The sequence below is a fragment of the Schistocerca gregaria genome, chromosome 5 (genome assembly GCF_023897955.1).
Source record: "Schistocerca gregaria isolate iqSchGreg1 chromosome 5, iqSchGreg1.2, whole genome shotgun sequence".
Lineage (NCBI taxonomy): Eukaryota > Metazoa > Arthropoda > Insecta > Orthoptera > Acrididae > Schistocerca > Schistocerca gregaria.
Window position 1 is genome coordinate 261,031,573 of NC_064924.1, and position 19,774 is coordinate 261,051,346.

Here is a 19,774-nt window from a genome sequence, read left to right on the forward strand (position 1 = left end):
ATTTGAGGAGTTACTGGAGATCCTGCTGAATTTGTGGAATGGGGTTATTATGGCAAGGTTTGTAGGTGGATGGCTGTGACAGCTGGCAGAGTTCTACTAGGTAATCCTTGCAGTTCAATACAACAGTGGTAGAGCTGTTGTCCGCAGGTAGGATTATGAGGTCAGGATCAGTTTTTAGATAGTGTACTGCTTTCCTTTCTGCGGATGTAAGATTGGTCTGCATGTTGAGGGTTTTGGGGAGTGCTGGTGAGGCAAGGTTTGAGGTTAAGAAATTATGGAAATTTAACAGGGTGGTTTGGGGGCAGTGGCGGTGGATTGCGATCTGTGATCCACCCCCACTGCTCCAAAATCACCCCCATTAACTATCCAGAATTATATATAAAACAAAGATGATGTGACTTACCAAACAAAAGCGCTGGCAGGTCGACACACACACACACACACACACACACACACACACACACACACACATTTTTCAATGTCTGCTTGTGTCCGTGCACGCGCGGACGGACTTGTGTGTGTATGTGCGCGCGTGAGCGAGTGCACACCCGCACCGCCCCCCCCCCCCCCCCCCCCTCCCCCCAAGGCAAGTCCCCCCGCTCCCGGGACCAGAACGATTCCCCCCCTCCATAAAATACCACCCATTTCCTCCAGTGACTGTCTCTTTAGCACAAGGTGCCCTGCTCGTCACTATTGATGTGACCTCCCTTTATACTAACATCCCCAATGCCTATGGCCTTACCACTATTGAACAGTACCTTTTCCGATGGATTCCAGACCAACTGCTTCTTTCCTAGTTGGGATGCCCAACTATATCCTCACCCTTAATTACTCCTCCTCTGAAGGCATTGCCTACAAACAACTATGGGTCCAGCTATGGGCATTCGCATGGCACCATCCTAGGCCAACCTATTCCTGGGCCATCTAGAGGAATCCTTTCTAAAACACACAATCCTAAACCTCTCACCTGGTTTAGATTCGTTGATGACATCTTTGCGATCTGGATCAAGGGTGAGGACACCCTATCTACTTTCCTTCAGATCGTCAACTGCTTCTCTCCCACTTGCTTCACGTGGTCCTACTCAGCCCAACAAGTCACCTTCCTAGATGTTGACATCCATCTCGAAGATGGCTAAATCAGTATCTCCGTCCGTATCAAACCTCCACTTCGGTAGCTGCCAACCATTCCATACCAAGGAGTCCCTTCCGTACAGCTTAGCCACCTGTGGCTGTCGCATCTGCAGTGACAAGTGGTCCCTCTCAAAATAGACAGAGCATCTCACTGAAGCCTTCGTGGACCGTAATTATCTTCCCATCCTTGTACAAAAACAAATCTCCCTTGTCTCATCTTTGGTCTTCCACTACCTCCCAAAGTCTCACCATCCAGCCACAGAGCATCATTCCCCTTGTAACTCAGTCACACTCAGCATCGAAGCAACTGAATTACGTTCCTCGCCTGGATTTTGACTACCTCTCATCCTGCCCTGGAAATGAGAAACGTCATGCTCACTATCCTTCTCACCCCCCCTACAGTGGTATTCTGCCGTCCAACAAACCTATACAACATACTCGTCCATCCCTGCACAACCCCTCCTCCCAATCCCTTACCTCATGGCTCATATGATTGTAATAGACCTAGATGCAAAACGTGTCCCATACATCCTCCCACCACAACCACCACCACCACTACCACCACAACACCACCACCACCTATTCCAGCCCAGTCACAAACATCACCTATCCCATCAAAGGCCGTTCCCATTACAACAAGGCACAGCCGTTATTCCACCAATACACCCAGTCTTTTTACTTCTACTCCGCAACCTCTCCCCCTCCCTTGTACCCCCTCGCCTCTTCCCTGCCACCAGTCTAACCTCCCAACTACATATAGCTGCCCCACCCTCTCTCCACTTCATTGTCCCCATCCTCACCCCAGCCTCTTACCCCCACCCAGTTGCCACTCACATCATGTACAGGTGCTGCAGCTTAGTGTTGTTTCAGTTGTCAGGGATTGCAGTTGTGTGTATGAGTTGCATTTGCATGACTGTGTGTGCGCGCGCACGTGCACGCACTTGTGTGTCTGTTGTCTAATTTTGATGAAGGAAGCTTTATTTGTAGCAGTATTTTTTGCTGTGCCTACCTGCGCTGCACCTCCTCCGCTATATGGTGAGTAGCAACTTCCTTGTTCATACTGAATGTTTTATGTTTTATTTCACTCTACTTAAAAATTTTCATCTGCAGATTATAGGGAAAGAACGAGGGAAGAAATAGTGTTGTACAGTTTTAGATCTAGAACCACTATCCATGTAAGTGATCAAATTGGAGTTGGCTGCATTGCATGGGGAAATAACAGAAAAGAGAGATTTTCCATTGGAATGATATCGGTTGTGTAGGAACATTTTGAGCATGGAATTGTAGGGTTTCATGAGTATAATTATTCTGGATGAATGATCATTTTGCAATATTGGGTGGGAGAGTGCAAATCTTAAATATTTGACACCACTTTGGTAACTTGACTGTCTATGAAAAGATGAAATGAAATGATCAGGACAACACAAAACACAATGTCCGTGAATAAAGAAAATCTCTTACCTGGCTAGGAATTAGACCTAGGACCTGCTATCCTGATGTGCTAGACCTTGAGGGCAAGAAGGTGAACATTTGCAATCGGTTGGGCTCTGATAACCATGTAGTTTGAGACTCACTCTCTCTCTCTCTCTCTCTCCCCATGCCAACCTGTTCTGATCTTCTAGGTAGTGGGAAGTACTTATTCAGTGCTAAGCTTCTTTAGACTCTGGTGGACAATGTGTTAAAAATTTTAAAGCATAAGATCTGATGATGACAGCATGGTTGTCAAGATTGCCCCAGGTTGACCATCTCAGCAACATGAAACTAACTTGTCAAGCTAGGTGATATAGTAGTTTAAATTCCAGATTTGTTTCTTATCACTCTAAGCCAATTAAGGTGAAAGTCAGAATAGTTCCTCGCAGAAAGACACTGCTAATTTAATCTTCCATTCTTGTCTTATCAAAGCTTTGTACTCACACTCTAATGAACTTGTTGACTTGTCATCTTATTTATGTCATGAATTTTCTAGTTGATGGAACAATTTTTGACTTGCTCCATGGCATTTTTCCATGGATAAATTTCTTATTTCTTATGACTTGTTTCAAAGTTAATGTAGTCATAACAAGCCCCAAGTTACATATTACCCCTATAACTTATTTTTTTGCTATTGAGCACATCAAGTAAATGTTCATAGGATACTTAAAACATCTTTGTGACTTTACAATTTTTAGCTTTAATTATGACTTATTTATTTGTGTCATTGTGTGCTATATTGGATGGTGTCTTAATTTTGCTTTTACCAAAAAATTTTCTGCAGGAGTTTCTAATGTAGTGAGCAATTTTTATTACTCATTTTAATTGTCTTAGCTTCCATTTTTCTGCATCTTGACCTTCATTCACAATGATTGACCCCATTAATGTTTGTGTATATGGACACAGAAAGCAGTATTACCGGAATTGGTCAAGAAAAGTACTTGTATTCAATTCTGTTGTGTAAATTAATTTCAAGCGATCTTCAGTTAGGGTGAAGTTGGGTTAATAGTGAGGTATGTGAAGGAATATCCCTGTGATATGTACAGGGATACTCCACAGACTGGTCCTTCTTGACTTTCTTTATATGAAGGAGAATTGGAATGTAACACACACTAATTTTTTCCCCGCCTTTTGTTGCAACTGGAATGTTGAAACTTCATGATGATATAGTTTGAAGTTTGCACTACAGAGGGTGTTTTGTTTTCATGTGCTGCCCTAGCAAGAGAAACCTGAATTACAAAACACACATGGCATGCATGTTACTGTCGTCATCTTATGTAGAGCAGCGAAGGGTGGTTTGATATTTGTGGGCTCAAGTGTGTAAACTGAGTGAAATTCACTTGGACATAGGTGGTGTATATGGGATTGACTGTATGAATGGTAGCATTGTCTCCAGGTGATTTGTGTTCTTCCAAGAGGGCTGTATGAATCTTAGTGATTCACCACGCACCGGGTGGCAGGTAACTGTCGGAGCCATTGAGACAGCAATTCTGAATGACCGGCATGTGCAGTTGCGAACCTTACAGCTGCAGTTAAACATCCCCTGTGGTGTGGTGTACGGTATTGTTTGTGACACTTTGAAATTTTGTAAAGTTGGTGCTCACTGTGTGCCGAAGAACATAACATGTTTGGAACAGTGAACATGTTACACCACAGAAGGGCATGTCTTTGTGAAAGGAACTGTCACTGATGAGTTGTGGTTCTGGCACTACACGTCCAAACCTAGAGAGCCATCTGTGAAGAGGAACATGCTGTTTCCCCAGTACAAAAAAGAAAAAAAACAAACAAACCAGGGCGACTCGGTCTGTTAGGAAAGTGCTTGTGACAGTGTTCTGGGATATTTATAGTGTGTTGTTGGTGGATTTTGCTGAGTAAGGGACCACTTTAAAAGCTGCAGCTTGCATTAAAACTTTGGTTAAATTGCGTTGTGCTCTTTGTGGCAAATGCCACAACATTAATTCTGGTGATGTCAGATTTCTTGACAATGCTTTACCCCAATTTAGCTGCTTTTGTTTGTTCGAAAATTTGGGTGGGAGGTGCTCCAGCAACCACCAAAAAGTCCTAACCGTGCACCTTCGGACTTTAATCTGCTCAGTCCCATGAAGAAATTCCTGGCTGGCCAGAGCTTTGCGACATAGGTGCAAGTGAAACCAGCAGTCCACAGGTGGTATACTCAAATCAAATTGACTTCTATGAACTGGTACCATGATGGGAGAAATGTGTTGAGAATGTTGGTGACTGTAGAAATATAGGTAGAGTTCATTTGATTTTTGTTGTTGTTTTGTTACCTGTTAAACTTTTTGGTAGTAAAATTGTGTTACTTTGTGATCTTCCCTCATACTTAAAGGATTTGAAGTTCTGTTCCAAGGCATAAATTATGTAAAGGAATAAAGTGCAGTTCTCAAAAACAGCAAGAAAAAAATTGCCTTTAATGATTAGATTTCCAAGCAATGTCTTTCTACGAGATACATGTATATAACTTTCTATTTGATGATTTACATTTTTGTTACAGAGTTTTACTTTTAAAAGCAGACTCAAATTTTCATGCGAATAGTTAACAAAAAGAAAGTGTTACTTTTACCAAGAAGATTCCGTATTTGTTTTAACATTTCATTTGTGAACAAATAGGAAATTTAAAAAATATATATTACTAAGAAGATGTAAACCAATGACTTAATGATTATGATCTGATGCTAGTATGTGTGAAGCTACAGACAGATTATTTAATTCCATAGAACTGCTTTGTACTATACCACATTTGGAAATCTTCTAAGGTGATTTCTTTCAGACACCTCACCAGCCAATTAACCACCCTGTTAGTATGTACTTATTGGATTTTGTACCAATTATTTTGTCAGACTCTCTGCAGAAAGCTGGTTCCTATGTAGTGCACTTTGCCCATTGACATATAGGTGTCTGGTTTCCATATAAATTAAAGAGTTGGGGTATTGCTGGTGTATGAAATATATTCACTAGTTCTTTTATTTGAAGTTTTGAATGCTGCTGGCTCAAGTTGTTTGTATTTCTGGATATGAAAGAAGTCTTGTTGAAGGTATTAGTGTACAGCAGTGATAGAAGTTTTGGGAATTAATTAGTTCTTAACTTTCTTTTTTGCTTTTTCTTCTACTCGTACATTCTTATTGGAGAGTGATCTCAAAAATGCATCTCCTGTGCAGGTATCCTCAAAGAAGAAGCGCCGTTCGAAGTCTTCATTAGAATCCCCAGAAAAAAATGTAGACGTAATCGCAATGGGAACAACTGCAGGTAATGTGCTACTCTATAGCATTGCAGTGGGAGATGTGGAAGCACAGTTACAGGGTGGCCACAGCGGCTCTGTTACATGCTTATCTTGGTCTTCGGGCTCTCATTTGTATAGTGGCGGTGCAGATGCTCATGTCACAGAGTGGGCAATCAACGATGGTTCTGTGAAAAGGTGAGAATACTGTGAATTCCACTACTGAATCTGAATGTTCCATTGTAAGTGATATAAAACTGCCTGTTGTTAAATCTCCCTTTCTGAAAAATTCACAAAATTGTAATGTTTTTATTCCTATATCATTCTTGTACCATGTTAATCAGTGAAGGGAAAATGATTTTTAGTCCTCAGTGACACATCTGACTAAGGGTTCACTTTTATGTGAACACATTTTAATAGTTCCATAGATTATATGATACAGTTTATGTCAATCTTTAAGGAGAGACGGTGGCAGAAATAATGAAAAATTTACAAATTATTTTTATTTCCTTATTTGATAATAATTATAATTGAGATTATTATCCCAAATTTTTTCCTTGAAATTCGAACTACAAATGGCATAAAAAAATTAAAACCCTAAGCAGTGTAATGTGCCAAGCCCGCTTTTCAATGTACCAAATGGAGGAAAAATTTTATTGCAGAATTTGGCCTGTGAACCTGGAAAATATAGCTTTAGCAATCAGTTTGGTATAGAAGGCTGTGGAGTGTTGTAAACAAGTTTTGTGCTGTTCAGTGGAATTAATGACAATTTATTGTGCCATTCTTTGTGCAAGGTTGAATCTGTTGATCCCTTTTTACAATGCCTAGGCCTGGTAAAGTATTTAAAAAATATAGTAAGTCCCATATTTCCAATATAAAGCGAAAAACTGACATTGAGGTTAGGGTTGGGCCTACAGATGCAAACATTAGCTTGTCTCAAAGTATTGTCAGAAGAAACAAACCATGACAGCAATACAGGTTTCAGAATTGTGGATCTGGAAATGATGGCAGAAGCACTTAGAAAAGCCTGCAAGTGTTCTGTTTGTGGAGGAAATGTGGATTTGGTTGATGATGGAGAGAGAGGAGGTTTGGTTTGCACATTGCACATTTTGTGTCAAAGCTGTGATGCTGACAGACCATTCAGGACATCAAAGGTCAGTAATAGAATCTCTGAAGCCAATATGAGACTTGCTTATGGACTAAGATGTATAGGGATTGGGAGAGATGGTGGACACCTTTTATGTGGTATTATGAACATGCCTGGTCCTCCCCTAAAATTTTCTGCAATGAATACTGCTCTCCTCATTGCAGTTGCAGAAGTGAAGAGAGCATGAAAATGGCAGTCCTGGGGGGCAATTCAAGAAAATTGTGAAGCAACTAATAGCAATTATATAGCAGTTTTCTGCGACAGTTCGTGGATGAAGTTGGGGCATACTTCACTGCATGGAGTTTAAACTAACATTAGTGTCGACACTGGAAAAGTATTAGACTTAGAGGTGATGTCTAAATATTGTTCTACATGTTCTGTGCACAAGAAATATATTGATGCAGGTAAAGAAACAGAATGGCAGGAAGCCCATAAAGCTGTTTGTAGCAGAAATTATGCAGGCTACATGGTGGGATTTAAGCTGCAGGTATGAAATTCATTTTCCATAGATCTTTGCAAAAGTATGGAATAGGAGATGGAGACACTAGTGCTTTCAGAATGTAGTTGAGTCAGCCCTATGGAAAAGATTACACTATTGAGAAACAAGATTGCTTAGGCCATATTAAGAAGAGGATGGATGGATGACTCCGAAGACTTGTTACAGACAATAAAGGCAAGCTACTAGAGGATGGGAAGCCACTGGGAGGTAAAAACAGACTCAACAAAGAAGAGAATTGGCAACCTACAAGTCTATTATGGTGCTGCAATTAGAAGTAACCTCACAAGCTTGAACAGTATGAGGAAAGCAGTATGGGCCATCTGGTTTCATTACTTGTTGACAGACAGTACACCTCAACATGGCCTCTGTTCTAATGAATGGTGCAAATTTTTGAAAAGTAAGGAAAGTGGGGAAGCTTATATCCATAAAAATAACCTAGCTTATGAGGTTTCAATGGCCATTAAACAAACTTTTAGAGCACTGGCTTCACCAGAACTGCTAGAAAAATGTCTGCATGGGAAAACACAGAACCCAAATGAAAGTTTCAATGCTCTTATTTGGAAAACATGTCCAAAGACTGTTTGTTTCCAATTTGGTGGTGAAGATTTCTGCTTTGGAAGCTGCAGCAGTGTTTAATGATGGGAATGTGGCAAGACTTCACATCCTCCGTAAGTTGGGCTTTACACCTGGAGTCTTCACTGAACAGATACTGCAGATCACCGATAAGCAAAGAATTACGAACGCGGAGAGTTCAGTCCAGAACATAAAAGAAATTGCTAGGCAAAGGAGCAGAGAAGCTAAAAGAGCTGTAGAGGTTGATGCGGAAGAAATGGAATATGGATATGGGCAGTTTTAGCTAAGGTATGATAGTTTTTCTTTTTAACATACAAACTTTAAAATGATTTTTCTGCTTTCAGGAACACATATATCCGAAACTACTGGAAGTGTTGCTATGAAATTCTTTTACTTTGAAGCAATATTTAAATGGAACAAAATTTTAATAGAGATAGTATACACAGTTTTGTGGTTGATAATATATTGAAAAGTTTGCTTGTAAAAAATGTTCGAATCCAAAATATCACAGAAAATAATAGCATTAATTTACCTAAAAGTTACTGCACTTAATTGTACACGTATTAGTGTAGATTATTTTACCATTAAAAAATTTGCCAAAATTGCCTCAAAATTATAAAAAAGTGTACATTAAAATAAAAAATTCAAAATTATCTCACTGCATTAGAGTATTAAAAATTGTGAATTGTAAAAAAATATTACATCTCTATACATAAGTGTGCAAAATTTCAGTGAGATTGAACAAAAAATGGCAAAGATATGGATTTACAAAAATATCAGTGCAAGACTGCCACCATCTCCCCTTAAAATAGATAACAACTCTGGTTGTATGTAGATGTGACACATCGACCGGGGTAGTCCATTGGACTCGCATTTGGGAGGATGACTGTTCAAACCTGCTTCTGGCCATCTTGATTTAGGCTTTCCTTGATTTCCCTAAATCACTTATAAGGCAAATGCCAAGATGGTTCCTTCAAAAGCACACGGCTGCTTTCCTTCTCCATCCTTTCCTAATATGAGCTTGTACTCAGTCTCCAATGACCTCGTTGTGGATGGGACATCAAACACTAATTTTTCTCCTCCTAGGTGTGACACATGTGCTTGGTAATGGTGTAAAATAATGAATTACACTGTTTGTATCAAGAAATGCCAGTGACTTGTGTATAGTGCCCGTAATGTTTAAAATTTGTAATGAGAAAGTTGGAGGAAAAAATCAGTTAAATTTCCTGGATATTTTTCTTGATGCTAAATAGCATAATTTCCAGGTGGTGCCTGCAGGTTACTTTCTTGGATTTTAATGTCAGGTTTCATTGCCAGCAATGTGTGAAGTCACTGAAACTTCATATAGATTTAAAATTTACACTAGCGTATTTTCGGTTATTGGCAGACACATACCCTACGCAAGCAGTTTACTGTCGTAGTTGCCATTAGTGAAGTCATTTATGTGAAATGAGAGCAATCTGCTTGTAATTATTCTGTTCACTGCAGTGACCAGAGTAATGAGGCAGCTGTCTTCAGACTTCTTGTTCTGTTTTCTTCATCAAAGTGTACTTACTGTGTTAAAATCTCATAATCAAATGTTGGATTCTGTTTTCATGCTTCACTGATAATCCAAGTTTTGTGTGCATTCCAGATATTCAGAGATGACTAATTGTTGGTGTCTCACCAGTCCACATTTCATTAGGGTGTTTTATTCCCTAAATTTTAAGTTACTGCACTATTAACCGATTCAGCCCAAAAACTTTTTTCAGGTTATCCATCAAATAGTATACATCTTTTACCCTTTCTATCACAGTTCTGTTCAATGCACTATTTTGTTCTGGTGTATAGCTATTAGTCAGTGTCAAAACCCATGCTTATTCAATACTCTGCCAAAACTCTCGCAGCAGAATTCTTTACCATTATCTGTTCTAATTATTTTACTTTTTCTATCTTGCTGATTTTATGCCAATTTTTTGAAATTCACGAAGTCTGTCAAAAGTTTCAATTGTTGTCTTTAGAAAATACACAAATGCCATTTGGCTATAATAATCTTCCAAAATGAGAAAAACTTTGCGTCACCTAGTGACATAACTTCTTTTGGTCCAGAGAGATCTGCCTGTATAATCTCAAGTATCTTAGTAGCTCTACTGCCTCCATGAGGAAAAGGCTGTCTCTTTTGTGTGCCATCATTACATGCCACACAACTCTGCTTAGTAATATTCATGTTAACATTTTCACATACAGTTCATTCCACAGCAGCATCTCTCAGTTTTATAAGGTTATTCACATTTACATGTCTTAACCTATGTTATCTAGATGCAGTAACAATTCCTGAAAAATTACTTCTGTCAATGCTCAGCTTACAAATATCATTAATAAGAGTCTATGCCAACTAGATACAATAACCATTCCTAAAAAATTACTTCTGTGTTCGGCTTATAAATAGCATCAACAAGATCTGCAGTTGCAACTAATTCTGGATTCTTGTTAATATTACAGTGAGCACTACAAAATTCAGTTGAGTTTCCTGGCTCAATTAACCTGTTCAGACAATAAATTCGTCAATTCTAGAACACCCACATCATTTTTCACTTTGACATCATAGAAGTCTTTTCAACTACTGTTGTTAAATCAACTCCGCTAGATCATAACATAGAGCACAGGAATTTGATTTGCTACCACCTTGCCGTTGGTGGGGAGGCTTGCGTGCCTCAGCGATACAGATGGCCGTACCGTAGGTGCAACCACAACGGAGGGGTATCTGTTGAGAGGCCAGACAAACGTGTGGTTCCTGAAGAGGGGCAGCAGCCTTTTCAGTAGTTGCAGGGGCAACAGTCTGGATGATTGACTGATCTGGCCTTGCAACATTAACCAAAACGGCCTTGCTGTGCTGGTACTGCGAACGGCTGAAAGCAAGGGGAAACTACAGCCGTAATTTTTCCCGAGGACATGCAGCTTTACTGTATGATTAAATGATGATGGCATCCTCTTGGGTAAAATATTCCGGAGGTAAAATAGTCCCCCATTCGGATCTCCGGGCGGGGACTACTCAGGAGGATGTCGTTATCAGGAGAAAGAAAACTGGCGTTCTACGGATCGGAGCGTGGAATGTCAGATCCCTTAATCGGGCAGGTAGGATAGAAAATTTAAAAAGGGAAATGGATAGGTTAAAGTTAGATATAGTGGGAATTAGTGAAGTTCGGTGGCAGGAGGAACAAGACTTCTGGTCAGGTGACTACAGGGTTATAAACACAAAATCAAATAGGGGTAATGCAGGAGTAGGTTTAATAATGAATAGGAAAATAGGAATGCGGGTAAGCTACTACAAACAGCATAGTGAACGCATTATTGTGGCCAAGATAGATACGAAGCCCACACCTACTACAGTAGTACAAGTTTATATGCCAAGTAGCTCTGCAGATGATGAAGAAATTGAAGAAATGTACGATGAAATAAAAGAAATTATTCAGATAGTGAAGTGAGACGAAAATTTAATAGTAATGGGTGACTGGAATTCGAGTGTAGGAAAAGGGAGAGAAGGAAACATAGTAGGTGAATATGGATTGGGGCTAAAAAATGAAAGAGGAAGCCGCCTAGTAGAATTTTGCACAGAGCACAACTTAATAATAGCTAACACTTGGTTTAAGAATCATGAAAGAAGGCTGTATACGTGGAAGAACCCTGGAGATACTAAAAGGTATCAGATAGATTATATAATGGTAAGACAGAGATTTAGGAACCAGGTTTTAAGTTGTAAGACATTTCCAGGGGCAGATGTGGACTCTGACCACAATCTATTGGTTATGACCTGTAGATTAAAACTGAAGAAACTGCAAAAATGTGGGAAATTAAGGAGATGGGACCTGGATAAACTGAAAGAACCAGAGGTTGTACAGAGTTTCAAAGAGAGCATAAGGGAACAATTGACAGGAATAGGGGAAAGAAATACAGTAGAAGAAGAATGGGTAGCTCTGAGGGATGTAGTAGTGAAGGCAGCAGAGGATAAAGTAGGTACAAAGACGAGGGCTGCTAGAAATCCTTGGGTAACAGAAGAAATATTGAATTTAATTGATGAAAGGAGAAAATATAAAAATGCAGTAAATGAAGCAGGCAAAAAGGAATACAAACGTCTCAAAAATGAGATCGACAGGAAGTGCAAAATGGCTAAACAGGGATGGCTAGAGGACAAATGTAAGGATGTAGAAGCTTATCTCACTAGGGGTAAGATAGATACGGCCTACAGGAAAATTAAAGAGACCTTTGGAGAGAAGAGAACCACGTGTATGAATATCAAGAGCTCAGATGGCAGCCCAGTTCTAAGCAAAGAAGGGAAGGCAGAAAGGTGGAAGGAGTATATAGAAGGTTTATACAAGGGCGATGTACTTGAGGACAATATTATGGGAATAGAAGAGGATGTAGATGAAGACGAAATGGGAGATACGATACTGCATGAAGAGTTTGACAGAGCACTGAAAGACCTGAGTCGAAACAAGGCCCCCGGAGTAGACAACATTCCATTAGAACTACTGACGGCCTTGGGAGAGCCAGTCATGACAAAACTCTACCAGCTGGTGAGCAAGATGTATGAGACAGGCGAAATACCCTCAGACTTCAAGAAGAATATAATAATTCCAATCCCAAAGAAAGCAGGTGCTGACAGATGTGAAAATTACCGAACTATCAGTTTAATAAGCCACGGCTGCAAAATACTAACGCGAATTCTTTACAGACGAATGGAAAAACTGGTAGATGCAGACCTCGGGGAGGATCAGTTTGGATTCCGTCGAAATGTTGGAACACGTGAGGCAATACTGACCTTACGACTTATCTTAGAAGAAAGATTAAGAAAAGGCAAACCTACGTTTCTAGCATTTGTAGACTTAGAGAAAGCTTTTGACAATGTTGACTGGAATACTCTTTTTCAAATTCTAAAGGTGGCAGGGGTAAAATACAGGGAGCGAAAGGCTATTTATAATTTGTACAGAAACCAGATGGCAGTAATAAGAGTCGAGGGGCATGAAAGGGAAGCAGTGGTTGGGAAAGGAGTGAGACAGGGTTGTAGCCTCTCCCCGATGTTATTCAATCTGTATATTGAGCAAGCAGTAAAGGAAACAAAAGAAAAATTTGGAGTAGGTATTAAAATTCATGGAGACGAAGTAAAAACTTTGAGGTTCGCCGATGACATTGTAATTCTGTCAGAGACGGCAAAGGACTTGGAAGAGCAGTTGAACGGAATGGACAGTGTCTTGAAAGGAGGATATAAGATGAACATTAACAAAAGCAAAACGAGGATAATGGAATGTAGTCAAATTAAATCGGGTGATGCTGAGGGAATTAGATTAGGAAATGAGACACTTAAAGTAGTAAAGGAGTTTTGCTATTTAGGAAGTAAAATAACTGATGATGGTCGAAGTAGGGAGGATATAAAATGTAGACTGGCAATGGCAAGGAAAGCGTTTCTGAAGAAGAGAAATTTGTTAACATCGAATATAGATTTATGTATCAGGAAGTCGTTTCTGAAAGTATTTGTTTGGAGTGTAGCCATGTATGGAAGTGAAACATGGACGATAACTAGTTTGGACAAGAAGAGAATAGAAGCTTTCGAAATGTGGTGCTACAGAAGAATACTGAAGATAAGGTGGATAGATCACGTAACTAATGAGGAGGTATTGAATAGGATTGGTGAGAAGAGAAGTTTGTGGCACAACTTGACTAGAAGAAGGGATCGGTTGGTAGGACATGTTTTGAGGCATCAAGGGATCACAAATTTAGCATTGGAGGGCAGCGTGGAGGGTAAAAATCGTAGAGGGAGACCGAGAGATGAGTACACTAAGCAGATTCAGAAGGATGTAGGTTGCAGTAGGTACTGGGAGATGAAGCAGCTTGCACAGGATAGAGTAGCATGGAGAGCTGCATCAAACCAGTCTCAGGACTGAAGACAACAACAACAACCACAGTTTTATGCATGGTAATATTGGTCTTCACCCAGTTTTTATTTGCTATTTGCTGTATGATGGGCCCTAACACCCAAATTGACAAACCAGTCATTTCTTCAAAAGAATCGTTTAATAATACTGCACTGAAGGCAATTGAGGTTATGTTTTGTGCGATATCATTAACCTCATTACTAGGGTACTTCCTTTTAAAATGTCCTGGCTTTTTGCCCTTGCAGCAAGTAACTTCTTTCTTGCCAGAGTCATCAAACAGTAATTTCGTTTTCTGCCACAAGTCCACTGACATTTTGCTTCTTTTACGTGCCCATACACAAGACGGATTAATAGTAAGAATTATTACTGAGCGAGGTGGTGCAGCGGTTGGCACACTGGACTCGCAGTTGGGAAGATGACTGTTCAAACCATCATCTGGCCATCCATATTAAGGTTTTTTTGTGATTTCCCTAAATTGCTCCAGTTCCTTTGAAAAGGCATGGCCAATTTCCTTCCTCGTCCTGAACACAATCTGAGCTTGTGTTCATCTCTAATGACCTCAATGTTGACAGGATGTTAAACCCAACTACTTCTGAGATACGTTTTGCCAGTCCTTGTAGAATGAGCATGTTCCTTTCTTGATTCGAAAAGCCCAGTTTCTGTAGTTTTCATGTCCGTCCAGGTTCGGCACAAGAATCAAATAGTTTGTTGCCACCTTTGTTGAGTGAAATAATTTTTCTGTTCAACAACAGTATCCTGGACTTGGCCCATAAACTGTTAAGAGCTCTAATGTGTGTGTGTGTGTGTGTGTACTACGAGTTAGTTAGTTCTGTTGATAATACTGTTGACATATTACTGAACATTTGTTCAGTCTCCTTCAGGTTAAAATAAACTCGCACGTTTCACTGCACTGAGAGCCACATGATGTATTGCACGAGAAATCTAACATGACACGATAACAGTTGTATGGTGGTAAGTAGGTAACAATCAATTGGGCACATACTGATATTGAGCAAAGCTCAGAAGAGTTCATAGATGGTCATTTGAATGCTTTTGACTAAACTCAGCAGGATCTACCCCCCTTCATTCCACGTGTAACCTGCCTTGCCATTGCAAGACTGGATGTATCTGCAGAGTAGCCAACAGCATGCGGTCTTGGAATCAGCTCCTATTAATTGAGGCCTGGCCTCAACTGCTTGACTTGCTGAAATGTCAGTTATTTTAGTCAGAGTACTGGGAGATTCAAACTGAAAGAACAGATGTCATTGCGCTCTCTCTCTCTCTCTCTCTCTCTCTCTCTCTCTCTCTCTCTCTCTCTCACACACACACACAGTGCGTGTCACTGGAACCAGGAAGGTTCAGAGTTTTGACAACAGTTGCACTGTTGTTTGTTTGTACCAACATGGCGATTGCACCATTTTGTGATGAAATTTGCATGAAGTCAAGCCATTGTTCAAGTGTGACTTGCATTCCGCTATTGATTCAGAAAGAAGCCGGCTCTGCGGAAGCAGATTTATGACTGGCATAAAATGTTCTCGGAGGTTGATTACATATGCAAAGGAACAGCATCGGTTTATAACGTACATCTGATGAAGTCAAGTATATCAAAGATGTCCACACAGCCCTTGGAAGTCCACAAGATGGGCAGGCCAAGAACTTCCTCCTCAGACAATGGTGTGGCATATTCTGAAATGACACATGCATATGAAGCCTTAAAAGTTGCAGTTACTGCAGCAATTGCATCATGGTGACCATAACAGAAAGTACTGAATTTTTCATTACAGTTCTCCAAGATATGGTAGGAGCCTTTTTATCTTTTTTTTTTTAAGGACAACTCGTCTTTTCAAACAAATTGACGTTTCTGCCATCACGTAAAGTAAACTGCTATAATGTAAGAATTTGGGGCGTCACAAAATCCTGGCCTTGTCATTGAGACTCGTCAACGGTGAATGTTTTTGGCACCGTTTCTGTTCACAAAGTTTGTGCAAACTGAGATGGGAATATGCCTGGACATGCTGCAGAAGTGGTAGTTTTCTCAACTTACTTTATTGAGGATTCCAATGATTTTGTTTTAGTTCTTCTCTTTCTCCATGTTGTGTGGCATTATCTTAACACCATCATCTCAGTGTTTCGTTGGATAGGATGGACAAAGAGAACTTATTCATTGTTTTTGGTCTCGCAGGTCATCAGACCGCAAACCTTCAAATTTTTTTTTTGGCCCCTGTGAAAGTACATAAGGCAGTCTTTGTCCCACCTATGGAAGCTACTCGTAAAGATAAGAGAAATTCAGTTGTTAAGATTTGTTTAATAAACAGGGACCTATTGATTCAGGTATGGAATGAAATGGCCTACCGTGTCGATATTTCTTGAGAAAGACATGGTGCTCATGTTGAGTGTGTAGTATAGTGTCTGTGCGAACATAAAACTTTGAATCTTTCACTATCCAGTGACATACACAATGTGTTTCTATCTTTCACTGTTCATCTGTAATAAACAGTTGACATCTATTCTTCATTTTTGAATAACACTAAACATTGGTCATAACTTCTGCTGCTGTACTGAAGGGGATGTGAAGATGAATGTAACATTACTTAGTGTTTCATCTAAATACATCTGAAATAAAGCAATATTCCCTGCTTACTATGCAAAATGTTGCTGTGATTTTTTGTTTGACTGATTATAAAACCATCTCAGATGAACTTTACTTTCTAATCTTTTGCAGCAAGTGGAAAGCAGGAACTGAACAGTTGACTAGTATCTTAGTTTTACCAGATGGAAAGTCACTCCTGGCAGCAAGTCGAACTATTAGTTGGTGGAATTTGGATGACAAACAAGTTATAAAAACATTTGCAGGCCATTCAACAGATGTTTTAAATTTATTATATGTTGCTCCAGTGACTGAACATTCGGAAAACTATTTCCTGAGCTCAGCCAAAGGTGATCGGTATGTCAATGCATGGTAAGTAAATTATTTTTTCAGTCTTCTTCATCACGGAAACTGTGTAGCCTCTAGTTTAGTTATTTTGGTCATAATGCACACAAAAAGTGTTTCATATTGCAACTGCTCATCTTACATCTCTCTTTGGGGCTGTTAAGAATCTTGCTTCGGCATGGTGTTATATGCATAGCTTTTTGTAGGCAGCACTCATCATTTCCACAACAACAACAACAACAAAAATCGGTACACACATTATAAGCATGCAAACAGAAAAGTTCATTATAAGCTAAGATAGGTTTTCTTCCCATGATTTGCCTATCATAGTTAGTAAAATAACCAGTCTAGCAGCTGCAGATACAAGCAAAATCCAGTGAACAAAATTGAGTCTGATATGAAGGACACAATCATTTTACTTTAAGATGCTGACCTATGTACGCACTGAAGTGGCATATTGCGGGCTGTGGCTGGGCAGCATCCCCACTGACCATTGTAGCAGTTAACAGGGGTTGATGAGGTGTATATGCAATATCAGTGTTCATCAGAGGAGCTACTGAGTCCCCCCCTCCCCCCAACTATGCAATAGGGACAAAAGACATGGCCAGTGTGGGCAGTCTCGATGTGTGGTGCCACTATGTACTGTTAGTGTCTCAATAGTGGTCGATTGATGTCTTACACTTTGAGCCATCCCTTGAAGGGTGAAAGTAACGAAGATGCTGGCCGAACTAATTCGATAGGTTTGGATACTGTGTGGTACTGTATTGCATTTGAGTGTGATGTCACAAGAGTCAGTTCGAAGTTATTATAGAGCAGTTTTTGTGTTTTTTGGAGTTCAGTTATGCCACCAGTTGTGGTTGTCTTTGGAACATGTTGTCTAGAGCTGATAGCACCTGCCCTGGCAAGTGTAGCTGATTCCAGTGTTGCCATCCTTGGTTAACACCAGGATGTTGCACTTGTCACCAGTTGACAGTCTTCAAGGGACGTGGTGGCTCCTGGAATGTGTCCTAGTGTGGCTGAAAGTAGTCATGCCATATTAGAGTGCTGATCTGGAATTGTGTAGTTTTGTTCTCTTACCTATTGGGCAGATCGAGGAACATTCATTGAAGGTGGCCGGGAATCTTCTTGGCTAGATTTGTGGCCACTGACTTGTGTTCCTCTGTAAGTTGCTAGAAAACATTGAAACCATTTTTAGAATTAGCGTCACACTAGTACTTAAGTAAATTTTGGTGTAATGTCAGTCACAATGGTAACTGGTGTATCCTCCATGATTATCATCTTCGATAAAGCTGTGGTGGTATGTTACAGTCTGGCCACATATGGAAATTGGATCCGTTACAATGAGTTGTGTTGTTAAAAAAGATCCTATTAAATCAACACGGAGATATCCACACAGTTGTGTGTGTTTTGACCATGAGCAAAAACTTTGAGAGGCATTGAAGGATGGATTCCGCAGGCCTCAGAATTCCGCAGAATAATATTCAAAGTAGTGTGTACATTTATTTGATGTGTTCTTTGATGTTACTAATAAAAATTATCATGTAAGATAGTCATTTTCTTTCCCACTGTCCTCATATGAATACTCCTCCCTATTGGTCTAGAGAAACATTTTTTTTGTAAATTATAATGGATTCTAATTATGCAAAGTGAAAGTACAGGTTCTGTGTGTGTTTGTGTTTGTTTGTTTGTTTGTTTGTTTGTTTGTTTTCCTTTCTGAAAAAGGCTTTGGCTGAAAGCTTGAATATGTAGCAGTCTTTCTGTTATGCCTGTCTGCAACTCAACATATCATTTTTACGATGAGTAGCAATCTATTGTTTTATAATGAATTCCCTATGAAATGGTGTTACAGCACAAAAAAATACATCAGATTTTTTTCAATATTGTCTAGGAGAGGGTTAATGGTTAATGTTAGAGGTTAAGGTTGGAGTGAACAAGTAATAACTCGATTGTCTTTGTGTAGTTTTGAGACATTGCTTATTTCAGGTGTTTCCTGTACATGGATAATACAGACTTAATGCCATCCTGTAAAAGTGTCTTGGACAGAAGTTGCAAATTATGCAGATGTTCAGTGCATTTTACCTGTTATGAAACTGTATAGGGAATTTGTAAGTTGTTCTGCATATCTTTAGGATATCCAGACACAGTTAGTGACCCCAAATGTGTTACATTGATATAATGCAGTATTTTTCTATATTCTTGGTATGATGGGAACTGAAAATAGGCATTAAACAAATCAACATTGGAAGATTATTGTTCTCTAGAAAGCCGTGCAAACAGTTCGTAAGGCTTAGATAGAGAATATGAGTCTACTTTTGCCTGTGGGTTCACCATTGATTTAAACAACCTGCCTCTTGATTTATGGACAGGTAGGCATGGTGTTGCACAGTGGTTGTCCACTATAAACATCAAAACATTTAGATGCCCTGAGCAGGCTATTTCTTCTCAGATATTGGCATGGAGGCCCAGAGGAATTGAGAGATTGAAAACTTAAGGTATCACAGAAGTTTTAACTGTAATATGAGTCACGAAGTGTGTTGCTTTCCAAGGCCTGTTTCAGAGAGACAGTCTCTGTACAACATGAGTGTAGATAGTGGGATGAAATGGACAGATTCTTTTGAGTGTAAAGTATACCACTGCTAAAAGTGTGAACTCATGTTTTCAGCTTATGTTAAGGGTGCGGTTAGTTGCAAAAGGTGTGAAATTTCAAAATGACCATGCAGTCAAACTTGAGTTTTGGAAGGTTTTAATTGTGGCACTCCAGTGCTGAAGAACTTGGATTAATTTGTGTATGACACTAGTGCTCCAGTACCGAAAAAAAAAAGTAATTGATGCAATTGTTAACTGCTTCTTCTATGCACAAGTGATGTGTTTCTACCAA

General features: G+C 39.7%; 1 protein-coding gene across 1 annotated transcript in view; it reads left to right on the forward strand.

Annotated features, from left to right (window-relative positions):
- LOC126272140 (WD repeat-containing protein 43) overlaps window positions 1-19,774 on the forward strand; it is a 92,995-nt gene that overhangs the window by 11,524 nt on the left and 61,697 nt on the right. Inside the window, exons 2-3 of the mRNA XM_049974754.1 lie at window positions 5,778-6,034; window positions 16,687-16,923. Of these exons, the coding sequence (XP_049830711.1) occupies window positions 5,778-6,034; window positions 16,687-16,923 (494 nt within the window). The remainder of the gene's footprint in view (window positions 1-5,777; window positions 6,035-16,686; window positions 16,924-19,774) is intronic.